Source organism: Paramormyrops kingsleyae, chromosome 3 (genome assembly GCF_048594095.1).
Source record: "Paramormyrops kingsleyae isolate MSU_618 chromosome 3, PKINGS_0.4, whole genome shotgun sequence".
Lineage (NCBI taxonomy): Eukaryota > Metazoa > Chordata > Actinopteri > Osteoglossiformes > Mormyridae > Paramormyrops > Paramormyrops kingsleyae.
This window is the reverse complement of record NC_132799.1, coordinates 21,544,755-21,564,960: the sequence shown is the minus strand read 5'-3', so window position 1 is coordinate 21,564,960 and position 20,206 is coordinate 21,544,755. Positions and strand designations below refer to the sequence as shown.

General features: G+C 48.0%; 1 protein-coding gene across 1 annotated transcript; it reads right to left on the bottom strand.

Moving 5' to 3' along the window:
• Window positions 1–11,965: 11,965 nt before the first annotated feature.
• Window positions 11,966–20,116, bottom strand: LOC111848986 (family with sequence similarity 120 member B). Its single transcript, XM_072709842.1, has 5 exons — window positions 20,050–20,116; window positions 19,531–19,705; window positions 17,715–17,810; window positions 13,814–13,890; window positions 11,966–13,066 (listed from the first exon to the last, which is right to left on the bottom strand). The coding sequence occupies exons 1-4, from the start codon at window positions 20,065–20,067 to the stop codon at window positions 13,862–13,864; spliced, it is 318 nt and encodes a 105-aa protein (XP_072565943.1). The 5' UTR covers window positions 20,068–20,116; the 3' UTR covers window positions 11,966–13,066; window positions 13,814–13,861.
• Window positions 20,117–20,206: the final 90 nt, after the last annotated feature.

The window sequence follows — 20,206 nt, the reverse complement described above, 5'->3', positions numbered from 1 at the left end:
GTAGGGCAGTGACACAAGTGGGGGAGGGTGGAGATGGGGACAGTGACAGGGGAAGGGCAAAGATGGGGCGAGGCGGTTATACAAGCTGGGGCAAAGTGATGATGGGGTGGAACAATGATGCAAGTGGGGGGTAGGGTGGAGATGGGGGTGAGGCGATGACATAGGCAGAGCAGAGATGGGAGTGAGGTGGTGATGCAAGTGGGGCATGACAGTGATGGGGCAGGGAGGTTATGCAAGAAGTTGAAGGGAGGAGATGGGGACAGGGCAGCGACAAAGGCAAGGTTGAGATGTGGCGGGGTGGTGGTGTGAGTGGGTACATAGCAGTGATGGGGCGGGTTGGTGATGTGGGTGGTGGTGCAGTGGTAATGGTGGTGGAAAGGTGACAGAGGCAAAGCAGAGATGAGATTGGAGTGGTGACACAAGCCGGGGTATGGTAGTGATGGGGGCACGGAGGTAACGTGAGCAAGGCCACAGCAGTGATGGGACAAGGTGATGCGGACACAAATTGCGACAAAGACTCCAAAGTGTTGCACAGGTTAAGATTTGTTTATGAAGAGAATGGGACAAAATTACACCTAAAACACTTAATAAGTTGGTGACTTCAGTACCTAAACATAGGTAGAAGGACAGGGAACATTACGAAGTGGTAAATTCTTTAGTCTAAATTTTTTTTTTTTTTTGGAATATGTTGCAAGTATCAAAATCAAAATGTGTTTATTTCTGAAAAAACAACAACCTGTATTATTTGAAATATCAAATAATGCACTGCTTTATTATTTTCAGGTGAAAGATCATTTACTATCATTTACTAAGCACTGCGTTCAGTTTTCATTTGAATTCTATGTACTGTCCCAACTTTTTCCAAGTTGGGGTTGCACACACAGAAAACAGAAAGGACACAATGGTACACACCCTCCAAACTGTAATCAGTACCATAAAGGCTGGTTTATACATTTGCGTCGAGCCCACACCATTGCGAGCATTAATCACCCAGCAGTAACACCGTCCACACACTAGGTGATACATAGTTTTTGATGTCGCATTTATTATCTTCCCACACTGCGATATATTCAATTGTTGAATTATGCAATTGAAACAGAAAAAAGAAATAAACATTTAACAATGTACCCATTCATTGAGTTCTTTTTATATTTGTACTGCTCCAAACTTCCCGTAGATAAATTTGGGAAAATGTCAAGCTGCTACAGTCACTTCTCATGTATTTTCCCTTCTGAAGTTAGTGTCTATACTACTTTTTACTTATTTGTTAGTCTTGTAAAGTACGAATAAACTTAATGGAGGTAAAGTGGTACTGTCATCTTGAGTTTTTTGCAGACCTATTGCTACAATGCCTAGGATGGGTTATTTAATGCTAAATATAAATAGTACTTCGGTTCCAATTAGCAGTACAAGTACACCTGGCATATACATCTTCTTCGCTCCCATAAAAAATATGAATGCTACCAAGTGGACTAATCACAGTTCTTGCAGTTTGCATCATTCCAATGTGTAGTTACATTTCTGAGGAGGTGCCTGTCTGGCTACAAAGTGGGCTATGGTGTAAGGTCCATGGTTATGCCATAATTACGGCATCAATTAGACGCAGAAACATTCATTATGGAATATTATTTAGCACTTTACAATGTAGTACATAATCCATCCATCCATAATCCGAATCCAACCCTCACCGGAAACGAGTCCGACTTACTGCCGACAATGCGGTCCAAGCTCTGACACCAGTTGTACAGGGACTGAACAGCCCTTTTAAGGTAGCCCAGCACCCCATACTCCTGGAGCACTCCCCACAGGACTCCCCGAGGGACGCGGTCAAATGCCTTCTCCAAGTCCACAAAGCACTTGTAGACTGGTCGGGCAAACTCCCATGCACCCTCTAGGACCCTGCTGAGAGTATAGAGCTGGTCCAATGTTCCACGGCCAGGGCAAAAACCACACTGCTCCTCCTGAATCCAAGGTTCGACTATCCGACGGACCCTCCACTCCAGCACCCTCGAATAGACCTTACCAGGGAGGCTGAGGAGTGTGATCCCCCTATAGTTGGAACACACCCTCCGGTCCCCCTTCTTGAAGAGGGGGACCACCACCTTGGTCTGTAAATCCAGAGGCACCGCCCCCGATGTCCATGCGATGCTACACATGCGTGTCAACCAAGACAGGCCTGCAACATCCAGAGCCTTGAGGAACTCCGGGCAGATATCATCCACCCCCGGGGCTCGGCCACCAAGGAGCTTTTTAACCACCTTAGTGACCTCCGCCCCAGAGATAGGGGAGTCCACCCCCAAGCCCCCAGACTCTGCTTCCTCATTGGAAGGCATGTTGGTGGGATTGAGGAGGTCTTCGAAGTATTCCTTCCACCGACCCACAACGTCCCGAGCTGAGGTCAGCAGCGCCCCATCCCCACCATAAACAGTGTTGATGCTGCACTGCTTTCCCACCCTGAGCCACCAGATGGTGGATCAGAATCTCCTCGAAGCCGTCCGGAAGTCGTTCTCCATGGCCTCGCCAAACTCCTCCCATACCCGAGTTTTTGCCTCAGCGACCGCCGAAGCCGCGTTCTGCTTAGCCCACCGGTACTCATCAGCTGCCTCTGGAGTCCCACAGGCCAAAAAGGCCCAATTGGACTCCTTCTTCAGTTTAACGACATCCCTCACTGCTGGTGTGCACCAGCAGGTTAGGAGATTGCTGCCACGACAGGCACCAACCACCTTACAGCCACAGCTCCGGTCAGCCGCCTCCACAATGGAGGAGCGGAACATGGCCCATTCGGACTCAATATCCACCGGGACATGGGTGAAGTTCTACTGGAGGTAGGAGTTGAAGCTCCTTCTGACAGGGGATTCCGCCAGACGTTCCCAGCAGACCCGCACTATACGCTTGGGTCTGCCAGGTCTGACCGGCTTCCTCCCCCACCAGCGGAGCCAACCCACCAGTGGTGTAAAGTACTTGAGTAAATGGACTTCGTTACTGTACTTAAGTATTTTTTTGGCTACTTTGTACTTGTACTGAGTATCAAAAATATAAGCAACTTTTACTCTCTACTCCACTACATTTGTGACTGAATATATGTACTCTTTACTCCACTACATTTGAACGGACGCTTACCGTTACTCGCTACATTGTGATTGCGTGCGACAAGTCAGGATCTTTATCTACCACGGCTAATTTCTTCAAGTATGTCTGGCTGCAGCCTGCAGGAGGGCGGGGTTGGACATCCAACCCCGCCCACATCCAACCCGGCCCATTCGTACCGCGAAAGCCACGCCCTTGTCCAACACGTCTTAAAGCGGAAGCCAAAGCGAACTCGCAGAACGGAATCGTTGTAGTACCTGTTATGTCATTAAGTTAAAAATCTTTAGTATCCCAGTGTAATAACAGTGCTATCTATTATTTATTATTTTGTTTGTTAATGTTTCTGCTAGACACACTATTGACTGTCAATTACTGCACAAAGATTTTACTGTGGGACCCGCATGGTTGTTTGTGGTTGTTTTGCTGCTGGTTAAACGTTTCCATCAGTTAGCTGACTATCTAGCCGACTCACTACCAAAACTATGGTAACTAGGTAAAGACCTTCTTGCTGATAATATAGCTTCCATGTAGTTAACAAGACTTGACACTTAAAGACTTTGTGCGTCATCAGATATTACTGTCTGCTCAAACGACTGTTCAGCTTGCTTCCTATGGGTTACTAGTTATTAGCTAGTTAGCAAAGCCACTGTGGTAGCATCCATTAAGGCTGTGCGATATAGCAAAAATATTTTTATCATGATCATATCAAACGATATTGATAATTATCATGGTGTAATTCAAGTCATTATTTTATTACTATGAGTGCTCCATTTTTGCTTGAAATACCCTTAAGAATTGCCCTTAAGAATTGCCCTTAAAACACCATTAAAGTCAGCTCTGAATTTGTTTTTTTATTAGTTTTTTTTATTGTTTTACCTTTTTTTTGAACATTTGAGTTTGACTGAGACTGACTTTTTGTTCTATTTTCTTCTTCTGCCATTTTGAAACATTGAGGTGTTCAATTTAATGTCTATATTAGGAAATAAAGCCTCATAAATAAATAGTTCCTTGTTTTCCACATTTCTTGGTGTTCTTTGAGCCTACATTCAGTACGAGTAAAATACTTAAGTTCTTTTAAAATTGGATACTTTACGACTTTTACTCAAGTCTTATTGGAATTGGTGACTTGTAACTTGTAATGGAGTAATTTATACAGTAAGGTATCTGTACTCTTACTCAAGTATGGTTTTCAGGTACTCTTTACACCTCTGCAACCCACCACCAGGTGGTGATCAGTTGACAGCTCCGCCCCTCTCCTCACCCAAGTGTCCAATACATGCGGCCGCAAGTCAGATGACATGACCACAAAGTTGATCATTGAACTGCAGCCTAGGGTGTCCTGGTGCCAAGTACACATATGGACACCCTTATGCTTGAACATGGTGTGACGAGCACAGAAGTCCAATAACAAAACCCCACTCGGGTTCAGATCAGGGGGGGCGTTCCTCCCAATCACGCCTCTCCAGGTCTCACTGTCATTGCCCACGTGAGCATTGAATTCCCGCAGCAGAACAAGAGAGTCCCCAGGAGGAGTGCTCTCCAACACCCCTTCCAAGGACTCCAAAAAGGGTGGGTATTCTGAACTGCCGTTTGGTGCATAAGCACAAACAACAGTCAGGACCCGTCCCCCCACCTGAAGGCGAAGGGAGGCTACCCTCTCGTCCACCGCAGTAAACCCCAATGTACATATGCCCACCCCTGCTCAGCGCCTCTCCCCGTGAGCAATTCCAGAGTGGAAGACGGTCCAACCCCCCTCAAGGAGACTGGTTCCAGAGCCCAAGCCGTGCGTCGAGGTGAGACCGACTATACCTAGTCGGAACCTCACAACCTCGCGCACCAGCTTAGGCTCCTTTCCCACCAGAGAAGTGACATTCCATGTCCCTAGAGCTAGCTTCTGCAGCCAAGGATCGGACCGCCAAGGTCCCCGCCCTCGGCTACTGCCCAATTCACACTGCACCCAACCGCTTTGGCCCCACCTACAGGTGGTGAGCCCATTGGAAGGGGGACCCATGTGCCTCCTTCAGGCTGTGCCCAACCAGGCCCCATGGGTGCAGGCCTGGCCACCAGGCGCTCGCCATCGAGCCCCACTCCCAGGCCTGGCTCCGGGGGGGGGGGGCCCGGTGACCTGCGTCTGGGCAAGGGAAAACATGAATCTATGGGCGCTTTTCCACCGCACAAAGTACGGTACTTTCGGTGCGGTACTTTCGGTACTTTCGCTTTTCCATTGACTTCCGGTCGAGTACCAGTACCGAAATCTCGAGTACTGAAAGTGCCAAACCAGTTGGGGTACTTCTTTGGTACTTCGGTACTTTGGAGTGGGACTTGCAAACGTATTTGCTGTCGATTGGTTATGCAAATAGCCTGCCGCTGAAACACAAAATACAACCGCCATCTTTTGAAATACACAGCGAGAAACAAAATAAAAAGCAGTAGAAACAAAAATATAAAAAAGTAAAATGGAAGGATGGACATACGAGGAAACACAGGCTTTAATCGCCATATGGTCGAATGAACAGATCCAGTGGGATTTGGATGGCACGACTCGAAATAAAAAAGTTTTTGCCTTTCCGAGCAGTTCAGTTTCCCTATGTTTCCCCTGTCGCGCGCTGATTTGTACACGGTTTCACTGTTGTTTTCATGTCTTTTTACGAGGTAAACAAGCCATATATTAATTTCAAACATCACATGCCTTTTGTATGTTTTTTGTTTTTACAGATAATAAATGAAATTACTTAATTCGCTGGATAGAGGTATTTCTTGATGAAAACTGTATAGTATTGCTTATAAGACTATATTATGCGTGACAATCTATTGTATTCACATGTAATAATGTACCTGAGTGATTTTCAGACATTTCACATACCTCTTTGCTTTAATATTAGGGGAAACATTATTTCCTGATAGACAGGAGAAACATAGGGAAACTGAATTGCCCGGAACACCATAATACCAAGCCACTTGGAAGAAATGGGGCACACGCGAAACACCGAACAATGCCGCATTTTGAAGCCTCAACTGTTAGTTTTAATTTTGGGCTGTCAGTCAGGGGCGGTCACTGATGATGTCATTTGGCGCCGGTACCATTTTTTACGGCAGTGGAAAACCGACATGAAAGAAGTACCAAACTTTCGGCACTTTATGGAAGTACCGAAAGTACGGTACCTGATGCGGTGGAAAAACACCCTATGTTTTCACTCATCATAAGGGGACTGATGAGCCGCACTTCATCTGGTTCCTCACCCAGGACCTGTTTGCCTTGGGTGACCCTACCAGGGGCATAAGGCCCCAGGAAACTTAGCTCCTGGGATCATTGAAACACGCAAACCCCTCCATCAGGATAAGGTGTCGGCTCCAGGAGAAGTAGTACATAATCATTATGATATAAAAAAAAAGCATTATAATGTAATCATCATAATGTAATCAACATAATGTAATCAACTGAGTATGTATTTGCACCTTATGTTAGTCTCAAAGTTTCTGTTAGCTATTTATGTTAGCCCTGAATGTATGAACATCCACCTTTATTAGTCTTAAAGTTTATCACTATGTTGAAGGACAAATATGTTATCAACCCTCTAGTTAGACAATGTGTAACAAGCTGAAGCCGCCAAGGTTTGCTACTGAAGAGAAGAGATTTGCCTGAGTTCACGGCTGAGTATTTTTAAAAAACCAACTAGGGATGGTCGCGCCACAATTATGTTTGGCCAAGGAACCAAACAGTAAAAGAAATGATTGATAAACTTATCACCTAGGGGTAAGGGAGTTAAACAATGATGGTGAGCGGTTGAAGGAATGATAATGCTTAAGTGACAAGATATTGTTAAACGATAAGAATATGTATAGGAATTAGTGTAAAACAGTATTGGACACACTTGCAAGTGTCTGGCCTTGGCTGTAACCTCATTGTTGCAATAAAGACTGAATTCGGATCTACACGAGCGGCTTCTGACTTCTGATTTGGCAGGGAAGGAAAAACCACAACATAATCAGCTGGATCAACCAACCCCCCCCCAAGGAGGGCAGCTGTGATACAGTAGTCCATGTTACCCTGTTATATAAGGGTACCATGCACTGGGATTTAGGGGGGGAGGGGTTACGGCACATTAATTCTTTATAGTCCACCTTTGAATACAATGTCGGTTAAACACAGTAGTGAGGGAAGAGATACCCCAACGACCGGTTGGATGGACGGATGGCGGGCAGCAGCACGCCATGGTGTCCTATTTCCCTGCAACCACACCTCCACCCAGCTCCACTTGTTCCCTTTGTCTTTTTGTCTTTCTGCTTGTGTATCGCTTTCCTTGGATCACTGCCTGTTTTGGACTTGGAAAGATGACACCCCCACATGCCATGTCCCACAAACAGCCCACCCCTGACCCCAGGCACACTTCCCCACACAAAATACCTGCCCTCATACTCTGGGGTGGCAGTGAGGAAAACTAACAGTACACGTTATCAAGAAGGCTAATACTCAAGAGATATACACTGTATGGACAACAGTACTGGAACACCTGGCCATTACACCTACAGGAACATCTACAACATCGCATTCTAAATCCATAGGCATATAGAGCTGGTCCTCCCTTTGGTGCTATAACAGCTGCCACTCTTCTGGGAAGGCTTTTCACAAGATTTTGGAGTGTGTCTCTGGAAATTTTTCCCCATTCATCTAGAACAGCTTTTGTGAGGTCAGGCACTGATGTTGGATGTGAAGGCCTGGCTTGCAATCTCTGTTCATCCCAAAGGTGTTTAATGAGATTAAGGTCAGGTCTCTGTGAGGGCCAGTCAAGTTCTTCCACACCAACCTCACCCAAATGTGTCTTTATGTACTTTGCTTTGTGTGGTGATGCACAGTTACGCTAGAACTGAAAATCTTCCTCAAAATGTTCCCACAAAGTTGGAAACACAGAAATGTCCAAAATGTTCAAAAATGTCCAAAAGAGTTCCCTTCACTGAAACTAAGAGGCCTAGCCCAGCCCCTAAAAAAAACCCCATACCATTATCCCTCCTCCACCAAACTATATAGCTGACACAAAGCAGTGAGACAGGTAATCCTTCTGGCATCTGCCAAACCCAAATTCGTCCATCAGACTGTCCGACAGAGCAGCATGATTCCTCACTCCACAGAAAATGTTTCCACTACTCCAAAGTGTAGTGATAGTGTGCTTTACACCATCTGACATCTACTCCATCTGATGCTTGGCATTGTGCTTGGTGATGTGAGGCTTGCATGCAGCTGCTTGGCCAAGGAAGTTCATTCCATGAAGCTACTGGTATAGGTTTCGCACTGGGGTTAATGCCAGAGGAAGTGTAAACCTCTGCAATCAACAAAGCATTGGCAACTTTTATGCACTAGGTACCTCAACACTCAGCAACTCCACTTTGTTACTTTACGTGGTATGCCACATCGTGGCTGCATTTCTGTTGTTCCTAAACACTTCTACTTTGCAATAATTCCACTAACAGTTGACCATGGGATATCTAACAGGGAAAAAAATTCACAAACTGATTTATGACCAAGCTTGAATTGACTGAGCTCTTCAGAACAACCCATTCTTTCATAAATATTTTTAAACTTAACTATATGGCTAGGTGCTTCATTTTACACACCTGTGGCAATGGGTCTGAATGAAACACCTGAATTCAGTGATTAAGAGGTGTGTCTCAATAATTTTGCCTATATTGTGTAGCTGTGCTTAAATCAAAGCTGTTATTATGGGTGTTCCTTATGTATTTCCTTGATCATAGAACCAGCTTCCCGTCCACATCCAGTCCCCCTCAACCTTCAAGAAACATCCTCTCCCCGAGCACCTCACCTAGCTCGTCCAGTCACAGTCCTGCCATCTTTTGTGAGCACCTCAGCTAGCTCATCTAGTCACAGCCCTACCATCTTCTCCCTGAGGCCTCAGCTAGCTTGTCCAGCCACAGCCCTGATGTCTTCTCTGAGCACCACAGCTAGCTCGCCCAGCCACAGTCCTACCATATTCTGTGATCCCATAGCCTCTTATGGTGCTTTTCCACTGATATACAGGAACCAGGCCATACCTGACCCACACTGAGAAGAGACACTACTTACAGCTAGGTTCCTGCTCATTTCAATTTTCCACTGCAGAAGGGTGGGCTTGGTAAAGGCGTTTCCAGGTTTGGAGAGAGAAAGTGACGTGAAAAGTGAGGAGATGGTTCTTTACTGTTCACACAGTGTTCATCATGACTTACTATGTGCTAATTACCTCTAGCACATCTGTCAGAATCACCATGTGAGCATCAAACATAAGTGGGGCCATGTCAGGGCACATACGAGTTGGGTATGGCTTGAATAATCTACAATGGAAAACCGTCTCTATGTGGTTTGGTTTGGGTACAACTAGGTTCTTGGTGGCAGTGGATAAACGCCATTAGGAACCTCCTGCATATCTTAAGACACTCTTGTATTTCCACACTCATCTTTAGTTTGAATAGGTTCTTCCTTTGTGGCACATCACAGAGGTCTTGCCTCTCTTGCCTCTACTCCTCCGTTGGGATGCACTTGACAACACAAAGTCACTGAAAACCCGAAACAGACTTTTGATAGACTTCAGTGCTGTGTCAGCTGGTAGCCGCATGTGAAATGAGGGGCCAGGAAAACAACGTCAACACAAACACCAACAAGAGAGAGGCGGTAGCTCACAAGGCAGGAGGGTGTTGGAGCCAAGGGCACTGCTGGAGAGCACGGTGTGGGTGAGGGCTGAAGCCATTCCTGTGTACAACTTCCAAAAAAGGAGGGGGAGGGGGAGGGAGAAAAACAAAGGATCCCGAGCAGGAAATGTCTGCGGCCCTGGTGCACTGAAAGGGCCTGTCGCCCTGGCAACAGGAACACTCCGTAAGATGAGAGAACAGATGGCAAACGAGTAAGAGACAGCATATGTTCCAATAAGCACTAAGCACGGCTGCAGATGGAGGCTGCATGTGGGGAGGGGGCAGGGGGTGGGAGTCACCACATAACCTTACATTTCCTCCTCGCCGGCGGCTCTGTGATACGTCGCAGAGGGAGATAAACCAAGAGGCTGATAAGCATATCGCTACTCCAGCCAAACAATTAATGTGACGAGAGTTGTGGGGGAGGTCCCTGGACCGAGCTGCTCAAACACAGAGACACACCACAGTCCAAATGGGCCATGTAAAAACTTGATCAGTCTGCAGAAGCCTGGTAGGTACTGCTGCTTTCAATTGGACCATGGCAAGACACCTCTGAGTGGGGGGGTTGTGCATGTATGGCCTCCTCCACAACCCCTCCACTCTTCCTAAACCCTGGTATACCCGTCCTAGCGTGAGCCCCACAGCCAGAGGCCCTGTCTCTTCTGCCCCACCCCAGGACACCAACCCCTCTTCTAGATCCCTAATGTACTGTCCCAGCCAGGTAGCCCTTTGACCTTAAGAGGGCAGATTTTGTGACCCAAGGGTCAGATTTGCCCCAGCTCCTGGTGTGTATTTGTACACTTGTGTCGAATCTGCTAATTTCTTCTACCTTCGCCAGGATTCTGGTGCATGTCATGGTCCACACCACAGGCTGTTCTGCCCCCCAGGTCTAAGAGCAATTCTGAACTTGGATTTAAAAAAGCATTTCTACTTCACTCTGCTTCTAAGCTTCTGCATTTCACCCTAACAGCGAAGTGAAATTCCAGCTGTGAAGCATTCCCCGCCCACAGAGCACATGGCCGCAATGGCTAAATGGAGGCGGTAGAGCGCGGTACCCCCATCCACCTTTGAATCTGTCAGCTGGGAGCACCAAACACTGTGGAAGGGGGTGTATGAGGATTACACGGATCAGTACCCGCCCTCAGCTCTGGCCACGCACCCTCTACTCCTTTTCCTTCTCTGAGCTGTTCCTGCTTTTTCCACTCGGATGTTTCAGCATCCGCAGTCATGGCAAGTATAAATCTGCTGCAAATGCTCTGCAAACACTCACACCGCAGGAACTCAGTCCAATTGTAGTTCCTCGGAGGCAGTTCTGGAACCGTTTTTTAGTACCTACTCCAAACTGGGTACTTTTCATTTAAATAGGAACTACTGGGGGGGGAGCTTACAGTGATAGCCTGCTGACTGGTTTACCACAAGCACCACCACTAACTTGGAAGTTACATGGAAGCCTGGAGAAAAGGAATATAAATAGCAGAGCAAAAACTGAGCAAAGGAAATTATTTTTGTACTTCAGATACATTTAATAAATAAATGTTTTGCTTGCGTCTCCATATTTCTGCAATAATCATGTCAGTTCATGTGAATAAAATTTGAATAAAAGGCCTGTCCCATTTTGATTGCAATCGCTTGTTTTGGGGTGGTGGTATAGTTTTGAATTTTGTGTGAAGTTCATCCTACAAGCTTTTTGCGTCTCCCATGCTTATTTAGCATAAAGGTCCCAGTTCTGTTGGGAAATGTGAAGGCAACAAACGAAAGTGGCCATGAACTTCAAAAGTTCAAAACTTGTAACCAGGGACCAGGTTCCAGAACTTTGGTGTGAAAGTACCTTATGTCAACACAAGACATTCAGTATGTTAGGTCCAGCCTGCTCCGCCTGTCTGATTCCCATGTTTTAATTTGGGTGTGCCTCCAAATCAGCCACATCTCTTGTTCCTGCCCTCCTGTTGATCGTTCACAGCTGCCTTGTATTTGCTCCTCTTTAGCCTTGTTTATAAGCAAATTTTAGTTCCGTATCCCTTGTCTGTTCATTGTTGCCTGTTAATGTTTGCTGTCTGCCTGATTAAGCCAATAAAACGTCCCCGCGAGGGATTACCCCTGTACAGCCTGCACTCTGGGTCATTCCTTACATTGTTGGATGTGACACAATATTTGAAGTATTCAACTGTTATTTCAATTATTTCTGATTTAGCAAATAGCACAGGCTGTTATATTAACTTCTGAAGAAGTCATATTAACACCACCAATCAAAAAATAAAAAAAACAAGTTGCCCTTAAAAGTACAGTTGTTAAAGGTACAGGTCTTTGCAACAGCAAACAGTTTACACAGGAGGACTTTCGGGGTTTTATTTAGCTGTGTTATTTTCAGCTGCAGTCCCTCACATGTCAGTGTTTAAAACCACAAGAATGAAAATGAACAACATGTAGAAATACAGTGTAAATGCAGAGAAGGTGTGGGAATCAAACCTCCCTCCACCAGCCTGTGCCACCCTGCTGGGTCCCCTCCCTGCATTAACCACATAAGCACGCTACTCCAAACCAATGTAATCCACCCCCTCAAACACACAGAGCAGCCCTGCCCAGTTACTTCTCCACCATGTGCTTGAGTCAGGGCACACAGCCCCATGTCGGGTGGGTGCCGTGCCCCCCCCCCCGGCTTGGCTTGACCACAGAGCCTCCAGGCACCAGCTATATATACCATTAAGAGAAGACGGAGTACACCATAATTAACTGTGTAATGGAGGCCTTGCTAGACATGCATCTGGGGGAAAATGTGTCACTCAACTTCCTTCTGATCAGTGGCGGCCTGTAGGCTTTGAGTCTGTCTCTCAGTACGAACCCCTTTACCACCCCGTGACGCCATGGTAAGTATACCCTGCACACTGCACACAGGGCAACACATCCCCAGGCTGCAGAAAAGCATTGTGTCTTCATTATTTCATAAAAAATGCACAGGCTGTGAGCTCAGTAAGTAGGCCAGGCCCGGTCAGTAGGCACAGTCATCAGGTCTGGTCTGTGGGCCCAGTCAGTGCCTATGGCCCCCAGGCTGTAAAGTTTCCTCCCCAGATCAGGAAAGTACTTGTGGATTCACATGGCTGGCAGGTTAACAGGGTGGGGTGGAGTGGGGCGGGGGCTTGTGGGTAACCCAAACCCTCCATGTGCCTCCTCAGTCCCGCGGGGCCCTTTGTGGTTGCTGGTTTTCAGCGTCTCTATTCAACACAGGCCACCCCTCCAGGTCCACCTCCCCCACACAGAGCTGAGTGTCTGCGACAGTTAGGGCAGGGCACTTTGATGCTGGAGCCACCTACAATTAAACAGAAACCAAAAGGGGATTGGGGGGCACAAAACAAAGATAAATTCTCAGACATTCAGCAAAGCCAGAAATAAGCATCTTCCATTAGGGGGGGGGGGAGGTGAAATGTACACAAGCATTGGAACATCGAAGAAAGTTGTAGGATGAGAAACAGTGAAGTAGTCTGGTTTGGGGTGGGGGGGGGGGGGTGGGGAGGAGGCAGTAACAGTCGAGTACTAAGCTGTGGAAGTCCAGACAATGCCCCGGGGGACCTGCGTGACAGCAGAGGCGGGAATGTGCCGACAGGCAGATATCCCCCCTGATGAGTGTCTAACGATGGCGTTAGTTTACCAAACACATGCTATCATCAGTAAATACTACTATAGCCAGCCAAATCAGCCCCCTGAGCAGTGAGGTTCAGTGTATAAACTTGCAAAACAAAAGCGAAAGGCAGCCTTGTAAACGCAGATTTCAAGAGTCCAAGCAACTCCACTGCTCCGTTATGCCCCACCTCATTCCACTCTGCATCACACACTTTCTGTCATTCCCTTTACTCTCTGATGCCTCCTGCGGTCACATTGGAAGCTGCGATGCACCTAGCCAGACCCACCCTCAGGCCAATGCCCCAACTGAAGCTGCATGTTTGATGTCTCCTCTCCATCTGTGGTGTAAACCCCACCCCCTGTCACAGACTCCACTCAACTCCTCCTCAAGCTCAGACCACACCCAGAGCCCGCCTCAACCCCTCAGGCTCCCCACCTGGGATGTGCAGGACTCCAGTCTGGGCCCATGCCCCAAGACTGGGGGTCATCTTCCTCTGCCACTGGCTGCCTCCCCTGGAGATGTTCAAAATATGGAGAAATGACACAGTGGGGGTATCCAGTATACACATTCGCAGGGAGGCAGAGGGACAAGGAAAGAGTGCAATTGGCTGCACCATCATCTCCCCACATGCCTATGACTGCTCATGGGAGTTTTACTTACACAAAATGTTCTGAGAGCAGATGGAAAGATGATTGGTTCACAGAGATAACCAATCAGGTTGTTGAAAAGGTGGGTCCAAGCAACTATAGGAGGCGGGTCCAACCGATCAGATATCTTGGTCCAACCTTATTTATATGCTGTGGGGGTGGCTGTATGTGTATGAGTATGTGTGTTTTTGTGTGAGAGGAAGAGAGAAAAAGAAAGAGAGAGAGAGTACACAGATGGATACAATTTCTAAGCTTTTCCCCTAATTGACAAAAAAAACCACAGGACGCCGTGGGCGCCAGTTTTGGGGGGGGACTGGACTAGCCCCCAGGTTATAATTTTGTTGTCCTATGTTACTTAATATAGACCGTGCCCTAGAAAAGGAAACCCAGAATTATTCTCGCTATGACAAAGCAGCCTGCATATAAGAGGTGACCTTCAGCCATGGGGAGGGGGGGGGAGGGCTCACCACCCAGCACAAGGATGTTGATGGGGATGATGATGATTATATGATGATGATGATGATGATGATGATGTTAAAGCCCCTGCACATTGATGATTCGATGATATTAAAGGCCCTGTGTTCCAGTCTGGGCCAATTACAGGGGGGGGGGGGCTAACCATACCCTCTCTCGGTACCAGCGCTGTTCAATATGCATGCGGCTCAGTAGGTTCAAATACTCTGTTATTGGAAGGTTGCAGGTTCACATCACGGCATCAACTGATGTCACCGATGGGGCCCTAAGCAGGGTCCTTAACCCCCATGTATGTTGCTTTGGATAAAAGCATCTCCTAAATAAATAAAAATGTAAAATGTGATGGAGGAAGGAGGCCAAGGTGTTCTGTGTGATGGTATGATTTGCCATGGTATGCCAGATTTGCCATGGTGGCTCAGACGTGAAAGGGAAGCCAATTGAAGGTCCTCCAGGGCATGAATTCACTGGGGGGGGGTGGGGGAGCCCCGCAGGCACTGTTTGCTGCCAGGAGTACGGAAAGGCCATGCACAAACAGCACCCCCAGCTGCATGGTCCAGGGATCCACAGGCCACACCTGTGGCCACGAGGGCTCAGTCTGAGTTGAGGGAGGAGTAAAAAAAAAGGCCCATCCAAAAGGGGCAGGGCAGAGAGCTGTGCCACCCCCAAACGAGAGCTACTCCAAGCCATCTGAGCAGCAATGTTGCTGAAGCTTTTGGGTCATAGGTAGGACAGGTGCTCCCTGTTAACCGGCTGGGCTGTGGTGAGAGGGCCCATTGCTGGCAGGTACGTGGCCCCAGATAAGCCTGGTGATGGGGAGGGGGGGGGGTAGGGGCAGCCAGCCACCTGTTCCCCTGGGAAACAGGGCATAGCCTAAAGCAAACACCCCCACAATGCGTAGCCCTCTGTACACACTCAAAGGAGCACCTGCCACATGTGAGGGGCACTATAAAGATAAGAGAGCCTCCCACTGGCTGCCTGGGCAGTTACTGAGGATACCGCCCGCCCAGCCTGCAGGAGCCACACGGCAGCACTGCGTGGCTAGGGCCCCTAACACAACCACCATCCTGCCCTCCACGCAGGCCAGCGGGGGTTGTGTGCATCGTGATCTCCCTGGAGCTTTTCACCTGTAGGCTTCTCGCCAGCGGCATATCACCGCAGAGACAGGCATGACGTTAGCGTTATGACGTGGGATGTTGGCCTCGTTATTTCAGACCAGGTCATGGAATGCTCCCCCCGCTTTATCATGTGGATTTACTATCAGGGCCTCAGAGCAGAAGGCACTGTGATGGGGGTGGGGGGGATTAGGCAGAGGTATCAGGCCGGCCCCCGGAGAGAGAGAAGACAGCGCCATCTGTCCCCCCACCCCCCCTTCTGAGATTTCAGGCAGATGTGACAGTATCACCCCTGATGGGCCCCAACAATAGCCCCAGTGACAGGTGCGTGTGCCCCCCCCACCCCCACGAGGCAGATGAGAGGCTCAGTGGCCTTGCATGCTTTCATCTGCCCAACAGCAGGGCTGTCGACCGCCCCCGACCCTTTGCCCCGCCCTCTGGCCCTCATTGGCTGAGCCCCCTCCTCTCCCTATCTCACTGGCCCCGCCCTTTTCCCCTCCCCTCTGGCCCTGCCCCCCCCCCCCAACATGCAGCCATTCAACACCTGCTGCTGTAGTGGAATCACTGCACACACAAACAGCCAAAGGCTACAAACACAAACCACTGACTATACTGACACTCAAACAACCAAGGCGACAGACACAGAAACAGCCAAGTGCACAGACCAAAGACACACATCAACATGGTCTGACTACACACACACCTCCACAAACATGCACATGACTATTCACTGCCTGTATAAGACACAAATACTCTTAGCACATTCAGGTGATTGGATCCAATTCCTTACAGGCAGTCATGAAAGAGAAGGGAGGGAGCAGTGCAGGCTGAGTAATACCCAGAAGCCCAGAGCATTCTCAAATTATCTCTGAAGAGCGACAGGATCTCTGTCCAGAGATCCAGCTGTCACACTTCTGGCCTACTCTGCTGGGGGTGCTCTGTGGTTGTTAGCCCGTCTAGAGCCTCCATCCTGGGCTAGAGCGCTCGCAGCCAGTCAGGTGGACAGCAAGCTTGCTGATGGTGGTGTTGGGGGGGGGGGGGGGGGTAAGTAGCAGTTTGCGGATAGCTGGAAGACATCCTGGAGCAGCAATCAGAAGCCAGCTTTGAACCATTCTCCCATCAGCAATTGTCACATCTTGGGAAGACGCGATCAGTCCGGGAGAGGGGAAACCACTGTTGCCTGGAATAGCGGGCAGGGGAGTGCTTAAATTAGGCCCTGCAGTCATAACGCTGTTGTGGCCCTGCACGCTCACTGCGGTTTCTGTCGCAAGACAATAAACTATTTTCCTCTGGGCGGGAGTTTCAAAGAGGGCTGCTCACGTGCCTCACTTGTGTGGCAAAGTGGCAGCCCAGGAGCAACAAGGGGAGGGGGGGCATCACCCTGCTGCCCAGTAGCAATGGGGTCCAATACCCCTGGCCAGCTCAACCAATGAAGGGGCTACAATTAGGATAGAATGGGGGGGAGCATTATAGGGTTAGCTCACCATGATGCGGGACAGTTCACCGTCCGATTTAAAACCAAGGCAGACGGCTTGGCTCAGGTAAGTGTTAACATCCTCCAAGCAGAGCAAGCTGACCTGGGTAGTGGGCGGGGGTGTCAAACCATCAGACTGGAGAGAGGGAGCTGGGGTAGCATTTCCAAAGAGGGGGCTGGATTAAACAGCAAGATGATAGGGGAATTACAGAAGTGGGGAGACACCCCCCCCCCCCAACCAGCGTGAGCACAAAGGCTTCCAGTGAGTCACACACTGTAACCGTAAAAGGCTGCAGAATTTCGCCATGTGACTGCAGCCACGGCCACCTCAGCTGCACTTCAATGAGACTGACAGTGGCCAGCAGCGGTATGTTCCGTTCTCCAGCAGAGATGGCAGGCCCCAGCTCCTGCAGCTCGAAGATAGGGAGGAAGCTCCTTACCCGAATGGCCCTCGTTCCTGGGCCTTAGCCAAATGACAGCAGCATCAGATCTGGGGGTCCCGGTAGGAGGACAAGCAGGACAGAGCATGAGCAGGAATGTCAACCAATAAATGCTAATATCTTAAAGGGGAAGGCTGTATGAAACACCAAATAAAGCTTTAAAAAGGTAGAGACAGTGAGGGCGCTCACCCACATTGCTCGGAGGGGATGGGCATACCAGCTCCTGCAAGTGATTTCCAGGAGACATAAACCATTCCTTGGCCATGGGGGCAGGGACTCTGGGACCTGTGGCCAGACATAAATCCATGAGGAACATGGGAGTGGGGGCGGTGTCATGTGGTCACATGATCAGACTCAGACTCACCACTGAGTCTGATGATGCTTTCCATTTGCCCTTGGAACTCGGAGGCAACAGACACAAGATCCGAGTTTTGAAGCCAGAAGTGACGACATGCGCGCTTCCGTTTCTCGGAGATCCGAGAAATATCACGGACAGCACAGAGGATCCCAAGTTCAGAATCCAAGATGGCTGCACCCTTTATCAATAGAAGGGAAAGTTGTAGTTTTATACTGTTTAAGCACTACTTCTCATTTGTGGCTCATTAAATCGGTTGCACACTCTATACCATCCAACTTATCTGTGGACATGTTGCTACAGAGTTTTATACATAAAGCACCGCACTTAATGTGTTATCAACTGATATTGCTAACAATGACTAACAATTAACCGGGCTTGAATTGGATTTCATGATTAGTCGGATCATTTGTCAGATTTAAGGAAGTTCGGACTAATTGCAAGTGAACGAAGATAAAGGCCATTTAAACTGAAGTACCTTAAATCTGACAAGTTGTCCAGCTAAGCAAAAAATCTCACTTTTTCATATGGGTCCATGGTATTGCTACTTGTGTGGCAAGTGGAACGCATCCGAGTTTTTAGCGGATGTGATGTAATCTCGGAATCCGAAAATCGGATCCCAAGGCGAATGGAACGCACCATGAGTCTCTGAGTCTCATTCCAGCTTGGGGTGCAAAGCCACTGGAGGGAGAGGGATTCAGTCTGCACAGCCTAGCTTAACATGGACATACTTGCTCTCTGCAAACCAAGGCTTATCTGCTCTAACTCAGGGGCCTTGACTTTCAGATAGAACCCATATAAAAGACCTCAAATCACACTGAATGTCCTTTCTTGGCAAGCTGATGTCTTATGCCTGGATTATACTTCTGTGTCAAGCCTATGCTGTGATCTACACAAGTGGCCTATGCCCTTGCGAGCATTTATACTTGCGCGTTTACACTGCTATAACACTGCTATAACACCAGGTGATACATAGCTTTGGATGTTGTATTTACAGTCTTTCCACCCCGTGACATATTCAATTGATGAATCATACAATTGAAACACAAAAAAAACAAACATTTAACAAAGTATCCATTTATGAAGTCCTGGTTACATTTGTGCTGCAGACAAATTTGGAAAAATGTCAAACCTCTACTAAGTCACTTTTAGACATCTTCTACAGTTAGTGTTTCCACTACTTTTTACATTCTTTTTAGTCTTGTAAAGGACGAATAAACTTAATGGAGGTAAGTGAAATTAGCGTTGTCATCCTGAGTGTTTTGTAGATCTGTTGCTACGATGCCTAGGGTGGGTTATTTAACACTAGATATAAATAACGCTCCAGTTACAATCACCTATATAAGTACACTGGGGATGTACGCTTACTTTGCTCCCATAAAAAAAATTAATGCTACCAAGCAGACCAATCACAGCTCTTGCAGTCTGCATTGCCATTGCTGCGATGTGTAGTTACATTTCTGGGAGAGTGCATGTCAGGCAACTGCATAGACTTCAGCATAGGGTGCTGTCTAAGATAGAGCTGCTATCTAAGATGACCAGGACCACAAACAGAGAATAGCAGGACCACCACACCTTCAGAGAACTTCAATGGGGAAATGGCAAGTCACATACAGTCAGCATACAGTCTGCATCTTCAGGACACCTTACCAGGTGGGGTGGGCATTGGGAGCCCATAGATGCTCCTGGCGGGTCGGTACTTGAGCCCCTTGGAGGGTAGCAGCGTGCCCACATCCTCCAGGCTGTTGCTGCACTCCACCAGGCCATCATGGAGTATGCCATACACTATGAAGCACTTGGCCTCCATGTGATTCTCCCTGGCAACCTGGAGAAGAAACAGTGGTGGTGATGGGATGTCAGACAATCACAGCGTGCATGACAAGTGGGTTCATCCCAAATAAGGCAAAAACGAATTATATCATTCACAGACCTTTGGATCACACAAAAGCAAAAACTGCATCTGAATCGTTCACAGGGCCACTCATGTCTGACTAATGATCCCCAATGAAACCTTTTTCCTGTAACAGTAGAAGTGACCCCAGTTGCACCCCACTTGTAATGCATAATGTGTGTTTTTCTGAATTTGCCTCTAAAATATCTGCCCCTGCATACCTATCCATGGCAAATGCTATGGGGGCAGGTGAGAGGTCACCCATGGTGACCACTGACCTGGAAGCAGACAGGCATGCACACCTTTCTCCAGCAGCGCTTGCTTTTCCTCTGACACAGGAAGCAGGGTCACGCCTCCTGACATCCCCTCAGAGGGGCGATGCTCCCTGATGAAGAACACCATTGAAAATACCTTGTTGCCTTGATGACAAGGAGC